Source organism: Macrotis lagotis, chromosome 1 (genome assembly GCF_037893015.1).
Source record: "Macrotis lagotis isolate mMagLag1 chromosome 1, bilby.v1.9.chrom.fasta, whole genome shotgun sequence".
Taxonomy (NCBI): Eukaryota; Metazoa; Chordata; class Mammalia; order Peramelemorphia; family Peramelidae; genus Macrotis; species Macrotis lagotis.
In genome coordinates, this window is record NC_133658.1 from 61,343,535 (window position 1) to 61,356,324 (window position 12,790).

The following is a 12,790-nucleotide window of genomic DNA, read 5'->3' on the forward strand; positions in this document are numbered from 1 at the left end:
CCTGCGGTCAAGAAAACCTTAGTTCAAATCTGTGTGATCTTGGGCAAATCATTTAATCTCAGTGTGTCTCAATTTCTAATCTGTAAAATGGAGATAATATAGCACCTATCTTACAGGATGAGGATTAAAGGAGAGAAAATATGCAAAATGCTTTGCAAACTTTAATGTGCTATATAAATGCTGGTTATTAAGAACAGAGAAGAATAGGAATGATAATCATAGCATCTACCTCTCAGGGTTGTTCTGAGGAAAAACTGAGACATGTAAAGCCTTTTGGAAACTTAAAGAACTATATAATGCTAGTTGTCATTTTTATTATTTTCATTATTGTATGCTAAAAGTCCATAATTTCATAATAAGAATAACCTGTATCACACACTGTGATATAGTGTATCACGCACTGTGATATAGTGTATCACGCACTGTGATACAGTGTATCCACACTGTGATACAGTGTATCGCACACTGTGATACAGTGTATCACACACTGACCACTTCAAATTGCTTAAGATGAATGTGCAATGAGAGAAAAATGGGGTAGCCTGTGCTGGGTGAGCCTCTAATAAACTTCCATTTCTCCTCCCATTCTGATAACCACCAACTCTGTTGCCAGTCTAGCCCCTGCTGGAACCTGTCAACCCAGTACTCTCAGTAGCCACAGCTCCTGACAATCCAGAAAAGAAATGAGAAATGGGGATAAGCTTTGACTCTATAAATGATACTGACAAAATCGATCACTCTTTGCCTTGACACTATATAAGAAGGACCACTAGCCCTTGTCCATCTCCCTTTGCAGGTCAATCACCCCCACACACACACACACACAATCAGGATATGAGTTTCTAGGGGGGTAAAAAAAGGGCACTCTCACTTTCCTGTGAAATTTATATGCAACATTTATATTTTTATTTCTATATATTTATTTTTACTTGCTTATACTTAATATTTATATTATTTATATGTATTTATACTAAATATATTTATATTTAAACTATATTTAACTTTGTATTTAACTTTAAACTTTTGAGTCCAAAAACATTTATAAATTCCCTACCATTAAAAACATAACACATAAACCCCAATATACTGGAGCAGAGCAAGTGATCAACCTGAACCTTGAATGAAGTTAAAAAGTGGAAGTGCAGGTCTCTGCTGTCTACCAACCACCACTTTCCTTGAAACTTCAAGAATAGTCATTGTATAAGGCTCACTTTTTTCCAGACATTTAGTAAAGTATACAAGGACATCTCCTGGTCACTTGAAAGATTGCACAAACAAGAAGCAGAAGCAACGGGAATATCCACTACCTTATTTTACAGTTGAGGAAATGGAGGCTCCACAAGGGTAAGTGGCATTTCCAGGCTCTCCAAGAGTGAGCCACCAAGCTGCTCCTTTGGAGTATAGCTCAAGCCCTGCCCTCTACATAAGCCCAGTTTCTCCAAGTGCTGGGTGCCTGCCATCCTCTTAACTCAAGAGAACCAAACACATCTCAGAATGAAGATAGATACCCCAGAAAATGTGGTGTTTAGAGACACAGTAAATAACAGAAAGCAAATACTCCTCAAAAGTCATGTTATTAGGTGGAAAGAGCACCAAGCTGGGAGTTAGGACCCAATTCTCGTCCTGAGTTTTCTGCTTCAATGAATTTCTTGATTCATGGGGACTTTCCTTCCTTCTACCCTGTAGACAGATCCCAGTCCATCTCTTCCACACACTCTGGTCTTTATTCTAGACCACCTCCTTTCCCAATCACACACGTCCTAGACAATTTCTGGCACTCAAGTCATCTGCCAGGACTCCTTTCCAATGCTATTTGGTTTCATTCTTTCAGTTAGTAAGAACCCACAATGTATCAGGATGCAAAAACAAATTCTACCAGAGAAGCTGCCATTCCTCTGGGGAAGCACACACCCTCCCACATCACCTGTAACTCTGACAAGTTCTAACTCTATAGCAAGGAGTAGCTTGGGCATTGAAAGCACACCCTCAACTTCAGGCCAGGGACTGGAAGGATGTGAGCAGGCCTCTCCACAAGTCTTCACATAAAAACTTATGCTCAGCTCCTGTGAGGTATGTTTACTTAATTGTTCAGATACTCCATGTTTAGGCTTATTTCCCATGCCTAAGAACTCTCTGGGTTGATATTATTTACAAGTCTTTAGCCTGATGCTCTTCTACTCCTCTGTTAACAATTAACTTCAACATTTATTAGGTGTTTACTCTTTTTTTTTTTAAGTTTTTGCAAGGCAATGGGGTTAAGTGACTTGCCCTAGGCCACACAGCTAGGTAATTATTAAGTGTCTGAGGCCAGATTTGAACTCAGGTACTCCTGACTCCAGGGCCAATACTCTATCCACTGCACCACCTAGCTGCCCCAGGTGTTTACTCTTTACAAAAACTATTCTCAATACTGGCAACAAAAAAAAGAAATGTAACATAGTCCCTGACCTCTGTGAACATACAGTCTAATGGAGAGGCTATTACATTTACACAAAGAGGAGACATGGGATTCAAATGCAATGCTACAGTCTTTCTGGGAGATGGAAGGGAGAATGCATTTTCCTCTCACTCAGCCTGGAAGTACAGTGGCCACTATTGGATCCAAACCCACGAGTGCCTGGCAAGGAAGTCCTGATCCAGTGTTTCTCCCCTGAGCAGCCTAGGGCCAATTCCATCCCCTCAACCCTAAAGGCTCACCAGCATTAATACAGACACCTATCCAGTTTTAACTAAAACCCTCCTGAACCCTTAAAGAGTAATCCACCAGCCTCAGCAGAAGGGACTATAGGTCTGTACCACCATGGCCAGCTGCCAGAGCTTTTTAAACCTTCTGCAATCCACAGTATCATTCAGACAGTAAGTACTTAAATTTCTGATAATGACAATAACACCAATGAGGTCCATTAACCTTTGAGGACAGTCTGCATAACTAAAAGTATTTTAAGAAGGAGCTGAGTCCATATGGTCAGCCAAGTAAAGCAGACAAGCTATTGCAGGCACAAATGAGACAGGGCTAGTCTGGTAAACTGACCCTCTAGGCTTCCTCTAGGCATTAGCCTCTGAGCTGGATCCCACTCTCAGTCTCCAACTCTTCTTCCTCTGATCCTAATTGTGGACAAGTAATAAAGAATGCCAAATTTACTCCATTAAGTCCTACAAGGCCAAAATTGTTATGTTAAGTAGAAGCAACTCTAGGTTCTCAAAGATGAAGCCAGGCTGCAGGAAACAGAACACAAGGGCTGACAAATTCTACTATTTTGCTTTTCAAGGACCAGACTAGCTAAGTAAGAAAAGGTCCTCACCAATAATCAAATCACTTGTTGATTAATTCTTGAAATACAGAAATTCATGAAATAAATAAAAATACAAAATGGCACCTAGTTCGGGGCAGCTAGGTGGTTCAGTTGGATAGAGCACCGGCCCTGGAGTCAGGAGTACCTGAGTTCAAATCTGACCTCAGACACTTAATAATTACCTAGCTGTGTGGCCTTGGGCAAGTCACTTAACCCCATTTGCCTTGCAAAAACCTTTAAAAAAATGGCACCTAGTTCTCTAGGACTCCTCCACCTTCCATTATGGCAAGGTAGAAAAGGAGACAGCAAGAGTAAAAAAAAAAAAAAAAAACCCATGAAGTTTTAAAGTCATGTAAAAATTTAAATTGGGGTTTCAAAAATGTGAGGTACTACTAAATGTGAGGAAGAACTGAATCATGTCAATCTTGACATTATAAATGGAGATGGAAGACAAAAGGAACTTGCTCCCAGGTATTCTTTGAAGAGGCTAATAAAAGAGTTTTAAAACTTGCAAGTTTCCTAAGATATTTAATGGTCATTTCATATTATAGAGTTCATGATAAGCATTTGCAAAAATGTCATAATGAAAATAAGTGTAACTTAAGTGTTTGAAACTATTACAGAATGGGGCGGCTAGGTGGCGCAGTGGGTAGAGCACCGGCCTTGGAGTCAGGAGTACCTGGGTTCAAATCCGACCTCAGACACTTAATAATGACCTAGCCGTGTGGCCTTGGGCAAGCCACTTAACCCCGTTGCCTTGCAAAATCTGGGAAAAAAACACTACAGAATATAAGGAAGGAAAAGAATTCTAAAAAGAATTTGTTTAAAGAATCAACAAATTAAATCAACAAATTAACACACTGATGTACATAAATGCAAAAGTGAGTTTACAGGGGAGAAAAAATATGGTTGAAAGCATGGTTCAGGAATAAATTGTAAGAGAGGACAAAGTCAAGTAGACTAACTGGAACCTCTCACCTAAATATCATGAATACTTCCTTTGAAAAAAAAAGAGAACAGAATAAAATAATAGCATGATGTGTTTTGTTTGACTTTGTTTTGAGAATTAGGAAGTGAGTCAGTAAATCAAGATAGACATGCAAATAAAAAGTTCAGGAGAGGACACAAAAAAAAATCAGATAATTTTGTTATAATCTCACTAAACTTAATCTGTGCTTTTTTAAAACTATATGGAATTAAGCTCAAAGGACAATAAAAATGTTCATCCCTTTGATCCAGCAATACATACCCTGAAGAAATTGTGAAAAAGGGCAAAAATAATCACTTGTACAAAAATATTCATAGCAGCTTTTTGTGGTGGCAAAGAATTCGAAATCAAGTGAACGTCCATCAGTTGGGGAATGACTGAACAAACTGTGGTATATGTACATTATGGAACACTATTGTTCCATTAGAAACCAGAAGGGATGGGAGGGCATCTGCATGAACTGATGCTGAGTGAGATGAGTAGAACCAGAGAAACATTGTATACCCTAACAGCAACATAAGGAGTGATCAGTCTTAATAGACTCACTCATTCCATCAGTGCAACAATCAGGGACAATTTTAGGGTATCTGAGATGGAGAAAACCATCTGTATCCAAAGAAAGAATTATGGAGTTTAAATAAAACCAAAAACTATTATAACCTTCAATTTTTTTTAAAGTTGTCTTATGTACTACATAATTTTGCATTAAAAATTTTAAATATAATTATACATTAATAACCAAATTAGTTACTTAAGTCTAAAGATGATTCCAAAGATTGAAGGGAAAATTACAAATTTATTTTGAAACCTAGATATTGTACAGGGTAACATATTACATAACATAGTTTTGTTTGTTTCTTTCTAGTCAGAGTAATTTGAACATACCATAAAATAGTTTTCTAATACTTACTCTGTCTTTATCATGCAGCATATCAGCATATGATGATCTAAAAAAAAGAAAAAGAAAGAGAAAAGACATTAGAAACTCCTGGTTAAGGAGCAGCTAGGTGGCATAGCAGATAGAGTACCAGCCCTGCAGTCAGGAGGATCTGAATTCAAATCCAGCCTCAAATACTTAATTACCTAGCTGTGTGACCTTGGGCAAGTCACTTAACCCCACTGCCTTGTAAAAAACAGACAAAAGATAAAAAAAACTCCTGGATAAAACAAAACACACACACACACACACACACACACACACACACACACACACACACACACACATTTAGATACAGGTTCAGTTCAAGTCTTCCTCTGATACCTAATGACTCAAAGACGACGAAAATTTATGCCAGCAGTCATGAAGTCTGGTATATCCTACCAATCTGTAAATGCTTAGAATATGGATGGTTCCAATAATAAACAACCCTTGCTTCTCATCACAGGTTAAGCCTCACTAACAGAGAATCTGCAACCAGATGACAAGTTTTGAAGGATAGAGTAATTTTTCTTTTTATTACACTTCCTCATTTTTAATTGGCAAAAATGTACCTTCTCTCCCTCCTATATCCTTATATTTCAATTTTTTAACAGGTAATGAAAACAAAACAAAATCCATTAAAAACATGTACTGTCAAGTCAAATAAATTTCCACATGACCACATCCAAAAATATGTCTCACTCTGCACTGAGTCCTTCACCCCTCCATCAAGAAATAAGTAGTATGCTTCATCAGAAGTGCTTTTTGAAGTTGTCATTATATTATTCAGAGATCCAAAATCTTTAAAAGTTATTCATTTATAATATAGTCACTGCATAAATTGTTCTCCTTGTTTTGCTCCCTTCACTTTGAAACACAGTAATTAATGAAACACTAGACCCAAGGCCTAGAAGATTGGTATATCCCCAACAGTGAAATCACAGCACTGACACATGCAGGAATGTGTTCTCTCTTATGTCTACAGTCCAGTTCCATAATTATGCCACTGTCTCCTATAACATGTCAAAGTTAAAGATGTTGCAGGGCTGGGCTTTTCTTCCACTGAAGCAGACCTCCGTCCCTTTTAATACTTGAACAGTCTCTGGGCTGCTGCTGTGGCGACAAGTGTCTTCTCCTTGGTGAAATGTCTCCCAAACCAGGCTCATTGACAGGTCTGTGTTACTTTGCTCAGTACATCAAGGCCAGAGCTGGCATTTTATCAATGTGCTTTGATTGACTCAAGCCCTCTCAGTGTGGGCAGGCCTGCCAGAGCTTCAGGAGCAGGCAGCATGAGAAGCCACAGTCATGTCCATGCCATGGTGATGGAACTGCAAGTTAATCAAGAGTTCTTCCATGAAGACTGGCACAGCAATCCAAGCTGGCATCTCTGCAGTATGAATTGTATATTTTCCTCAGGGAAAAATCACCCTAAATTATCAAAACTCATATATAATCTAAAAGCTCAGCTTCCAGTAAGGGCTCTGAACCTCCAGATAACTCATTCTAGGAAACACAAATAAGGATACAAGAATAATCATCACAGAATTTTAAAACTGAAGAGGACTCCAGTCTACTCAATTCTCATTCTCTCACTGGATAGAAAAATAAACTGAGACCCAAAGTTGGACAAAAATATTAAAAGAATTCACATCAGGGGCAGCTAGGTGGTGCAATGGATAGAGCACCAGCCCTGGAGTCAGGAGGACCTAAGCTCAAATCCGGCCTCAGATACTTTAATAATTACCTAGTTGTGTGGCCTTGGGCAAGCCACTTAACCCCATTTGCCTTGCAAAAAAAAAACCCTAATAAAAATAAAATAATTCACATCACCTCATTCCGCGGCCAGTGTGATTTATACTACATCATACTGCTTTTCAAAGCTTGGAAATGGGTTGGCTTTCTTACACTCAGCTCCAGGAGACCTTAATCTCCATATTCTTTCCCAAAAAAAAGAACAGGGCTGTTTGTTTTCTTCACCAGACACACCAAGGTTTTAAAAAGAAATACTTCTTACTTGAATACTTTCACTTTATCTGAAATTAAATGTTAAAAACTAGACCGTCCGTATCTACTATATATAGGGACTTTCTCATTGGGGGATTCCTAGGTTTCAGCTAGAAATGACCCTCTTCTTTTCCCAATACTTAAGATATTTATATGCCCTGTATTTTCTGGACCCTACAAGTATAAAATTTCTGCATATTTCCTTGGTCTACAACATGATTTGAGCTTTAAAGAAGTCTTTGACTATTTTCAAAATTATTAAACATATGTTCACTGTAGCTTAAATCTAATCAGAAAACACTGTATAAAAAGGTCTACAGGCATATAGGGTTAGGCTAAGGCTCAACAACTTTAATACCCCTGAAAAGAATGAAACCATGCTCAAGATATAGTACAACCAAACTGGGTATAATTTAATTTATTTTAATTTAAGGTATTATATTGTGGTTCATTTTGAAATAACTCAGGAGTTGAGGGCACAGAGGAAAGCAACGCGTAATTCCATTCCAGTCATTCTAATTTATAGATTTATAGATAATAATAAATGCATTCTAATTTCAGCTGAATATGTAGATCTTTAAAGTTCATAAACATCACTACTATAAACTCTTGTTGCCCTTTTGCTATAATCTGCAAAACTAAGAATGTTAGAACTAATACAGAATGTCTATCTATTTACCTGGCTTCATAGGATTTAGAGCTGGAAGAGATCTTAAGATGTTATCTAATTTAACCTCTTCCTTAAAGATAAAAAAAATCTAAGTTCCAATAAGTCCAAAGATTTGCTTAGTAGTATATCATTGTCAGAATGAGACCTGACTCCAAAGACAAAGCCTTTTCCAATACACTAAATTGCATATTTTTCCATTATTACATAGCCCAAAGCCTGTACAGTGGTTTCCTCTCTGGACACCTGTAAAATGATTATTTCTACAATGCCATGAAGTAAAGTCTGGTTTAAAAGGGGTTGAAAATTCTGTGGGTGGGCCTAAAAAGTAATGAGACCTGACAAGGAGGAGTGCCCCTAAAAAGCTCATCCAAGAGAGCTGCCTTCCTCTAAGAGGCAAACATTCACAGGATGAGATGAAGTCGTCTCTATATTGAACATAGCATGAACACAATGTAGACAATGGAAGAGACTGCCCTGTTCCTGTAAAGGGATTTCAAAGGAATTCCAAAACTACACACATGGAGTACTGCTCCATCAATGGTGTGTGATCTATTCAGCTCCACCACATTAAATTCCACAGCAGTTAAGTTAACTATTCAGCTGTGATTGAAGTTCAGTGTTATCCTACCTTGCAATCTCCTGGTGATAATCATAGTGCTCATCCTCCTCCAGCCACTCCACAGAGCCTGTTGTTGGGTTCGCCCGCCCACAGAAGACCTTCATGGTTTCGGTTAGGACATCTGGTTTTTAGTGCAGAAAAGAGAGCTCTCGAGTTGGTTTTAGCAGAGGAACTTGTGCTTTGATCCACTTATCAGAAACCTATTTCACACATAAGATCCCCAAAATAAAGCAGAGAGAAATAAATCAATATGCTAACAGAGCACAACCTATCTCCTATCTTCAAAGAATCTCAATCGAGAATAGCTAATCAACATCATTCAGTTGTCTCTTTAAAGAAGTCTTTGACTATTTGCAAACATATGTTCACTGTAGCTTAAATCTTTTCAGAAAACACAGTGTAAAAAAGTCTACAGGAATATAGGATTAGGCTAAGGGTCACCAACTTCAATACCTCTAAAAAGAACAAAACCCTGTTCAAGAGGTAGCACAACCAAAATGGGCATAACTGGGAGAAAAAGGGGGGGAAGGCAAGGGACAAAAAAGAATGGAGGAAAAAAATGATGAGGAAAAAACGAAGGAAAAAAAAGAGTGCGAAAGAAAGGAAAAGGAAAAATACATGAAAGAAATGCCCCCAATAATTGCTTCCATTTGCCTTGAGAAATACAAAGATATCAAATAATTCTTTCCACTAAAGAATATTTGTTTTACATATATAAAAATTCAAAACCTACGGTTCTATTTACATGAACAATAACATCCATTATTTTCTTTGGTTGTCAAAAGTAAACTTACTTGACAAGTAAGCTGAAGCAGCTCAATCTGAATTAAACCAGGCAAGGTCAGCAGGCCTCTCCAAACTTAGCCCATAAAAAGTCACATGCAGTTTTCAAGGCTTGTACATTCTGCTCATAATCCATATCCAACTCTCCAAGTTCAAGTCCTTTTTATCACCAAGAATAGCACAAATACTTTCCTAAATGGTCTCCTCACCTCCATTCCATAGTGTACAGTACTGTGTATTATTTTTGCTAAATCATAGTTGGTCACATGCTTGGTCTACAATCTTCAAAGACTCCCCATCAACTATCTGAATCTCTATATGGATCCCTTCCTCTCAATATAATGATGATTATCACTGACAAATTTTTGTAGCATTCCTGAGAACTTAAAAAAAATCTTTTTGATCTTTCACCAAAAACAGCACCACAAAGTCTGCTTCTCTTTAAATAAAATTTTTGTTGTTTACAGTCAATTTAGAAAATACCCCTTTTCACAACCATCTGATTATCATTCTCTTCATGTAACAAATTCAGAAGGATGTTCTGCAACAGCCTGAAATACAGTCTTCTAAATCCCTTTCTCCTAAAAGAATCCAAAAGCTTCAGGTAGTGCTGGGTAGTTTCCCATGCTTTATTTGTCTTCCACTTCACTTCTGAAGAAATACCTTACAATTTTAGTTAATCATCAAAGAATAAAATAAAAAGCACTGAATACAAGGATAATATCACAAAGTAAACTTAGATTACACTGATGCCATTTTTAATGCCATTTTTAACTTCTACAAAAGTTACTTTAAAGAGCAGCTAGGTGGAGCAGTGGATAGAGCACCGGCCCTGGAGTCAAGACATGAGTTCAAATGTGACCTCAGATACTTAATAATTACCCAGCTGTATGATTCTGGGTAAATCACTTAACCCCATTGCCTTGCAAAAACCAAAAAGAGGAAAAAAAGGGAAAAAAAGTTACTTAAGCTATTTCTTTTGCATACAAATTTTTTTTAAAAGTCCAACTTCCTCAACTTTGAATCCAAAGTCATTCAAAATACATGGTCCTAACTAACTACTTTTCTAGTATTTCTCTATATAAACTTGACCAAATTCCAGTCAAGACAGGAATAATCCCCATAATTCATGAGCCATAATTTTCTACTTTTACTCATGAAATAGGAATTGGTGAAATTTACAGTTAAAGCTATACAAAAATGTGTGTGTGTGTGTGTGTGTGTGATCTCATTTGATGCAATAAGGGACAACCAGATGAGACAACTATAAAAAGTCTCACTAGTCTGTTCTGCCATTTCTTATCAGTAATGAACATTTACATTTTGTTCCTTGAATCCTTAAACTATTTCTAATAGCTAGTATTTTTTAGCACTTTATGATTTGTTAAGCACTTGACAAATATTATCTCATTTGAGTCTCACAACCATCCTGGGAGGCAAATGCTATTTTTACACATAAGTAAACTGAGGCAGAAGTTGCACCTTATTCCATAGCCTCCCACAATTACTCAGTGTCTGAGGTCAAATGTGAACTCAGGTCTTCCTGACACCTGTCTAATACTCTACCCACTGCACCACTTAACTGTCTTCCCTTTCGTTCAATACAAAATCATCTGGACTTTCTATTTGCTCTCATGCTTTTTTCTTATTTAATCAGCCAGCATGGTCACAAGACCCTAACTGAACTCAAGGTCAAGAAAGACCTGGGTTCAAAACTTACCTAAAACCCACACTAATTCTACAACCATGGAGAAGTCACTTATCACAAGCTTCAGTTTCCTCAACTGTAAGTGAAGACAGATGGTGTGAGATGGAGTGAGAAGTCAAATGGCAATAGACTGACAGCTGGCCTGGCAAGCAGGAAGCCTGGGTTCAAATTTTGATTGATACCTACTTGGCTGCATGACCCTGGACAAATCACCTCACTTCACACAATCACAAACTCTCAATTAGTAGTTATTAAAGCCAACTGTGCTAAGTACTGGGGAATAAAAGAAGATAAAACTCCTTCTTCCCTCAAGGAGCTCACAATTGAATAGAAGAGACAGCAAGTAATAAACACATATAAAGAAGCTCCCTAGAAGATGAATAGGAAATAGGGGAAGGCCTGGAACAAAGAGGGCTTGGGAGAAGCTACCTAAAGAAATTGGAATTGAGGAGAGAGAATAAAAGGGCAGAAAGAGAAAACATCTAGAGCTGAGAAAGGGTCTTTTTTGTGAAAAAGCAAGGACATTGGGTCACTGAATCATCCAGGATCTTGAGGAGAATGAGACACAACAAGATCCAGTGTCACTGAATCAAAGGAAAAAATGGAGGCCTAAGTTCTAAAGGGACTTGAATGCCAAGCACTGAATTCTGGATTTGATCCAAAGAGTGATAGGGAGCCACTGAAGTTTAGTGAGCAGGGAAGTGACATGACTTGACCTTCACTTTATCATTAAATATATTAAATGGTGGGTGGACTGGAATGGGTAGAGACTTGAAGCAGACAGACCCACCAGTAGGCTATTGAAGGCTGAGTATTCAAGGGATATCAAAGGTCCAGACCCTATTCATATAGTTGTCACCTCAGAAAATGGTGAGGAACTTTTAACATCAAAGCAATTACTATTAATGGATTATTATTAATGGTATAGGGAGAGAAGTATCACTTTATTGTTGATAAACTGGATATAGAATATAAGTCCATGCTGTGATTGATTTTGTGTTCTCACATGATGGCTCCTAAGTGATCTTGACTATGTTCAAGCATCTTGTTTAGGATACATCCAATTCTCCCCAGCACAGTTTTCATTGAATTCTTGCCATGGATATAAATCATTGTTTTGTATTTGACACAATCATCTCTCTCAATTTTCTTCTTGCATAGTTTGTAGAAATCCTAAGAACTATGCTAGGAAATAGTGAATGGGGGTGGCTAGGTGATGCAGGGGTGGCTAGGTGGCGCAGTGGATAGAGCACAGGCCTTGGAGTCAGGAGTACCTGAGTTCAAATCCCACCTCAGACACTTAATAATTACCTAGCCGTGTGGCCTTGGGCAAGCCACTTAACCCCATTTGCCTTGCAAAATCAAAAAAAAAAATGATGTATAATCTATATTGGACTGCTTGCCATCTTGGGGAGGGGGGCAGAGGGAAGGAAGGGAGAAAAATTGGGCCCTCAAAATCTGATTTAAAAATTTTTTGAAAAGTGTCTTTACATACAATTAGATAATATGCTATTTTTAAAAAGAAAAATATGGGTCTCTGAATGAGGCAATGGATAGAATGTTGGACCTGGAGTAAGGAAGACTCATCTTCCTGTGTTCAAATCTTGCCTCAGAGATTTACTAGCTTAGTTGTTTGAAACTTGGCAAGTCACTTAACCCTGTTTTTTTTATCTGTAAAATATGCTGGATACTTCAGTATCTTTGCAAGGAAAAACTCCAAATGAGGTCATTAAAAAGTCAAACACAAGACAATAAACATCTAAAAAAATAAAAAATAACACCCTAACAGGACCATAGAGGTGATGC

The 12,790-nt window shown here is 37.8% G+C and overlaps 1 protein-coding gene across 4 annotated transcripts in view; it reads right to left on the bottom strand.

Annotated features, from left to right (window-relative positions):
• Window positions 1–12,790, bottom strand: part of PRMT7 (protein arginine methyltransferase 7) — a 63,880-nt gene that overhangs the window by 49,540 nt on the left and 1,550 nt on the right. For 2 of the 4 annotated variants that reach the window (XM_074202018.1, XM_074202023.1), the window contains exons 2-3: window positions 8,503–8,614; window positions 5,192–5,228 (exon numbers count right to left, since the gene is read on the bottom strand). In XM_074202018.1, coding sequence (XP_074058119.1) covers window positions 5,192–5,228; window positions 8,503–8,614 — 149 coding nt within the window. Of the gene's footprint in view, window positions 1–5,191; window positions 5,229–8,502; window positions 8,694–12,790 lie in introns of all 4 variants that reach the window. The other 2 variants (XM_074202019.1, XM_074202021.1) reach the window with 1 other exon arrangement.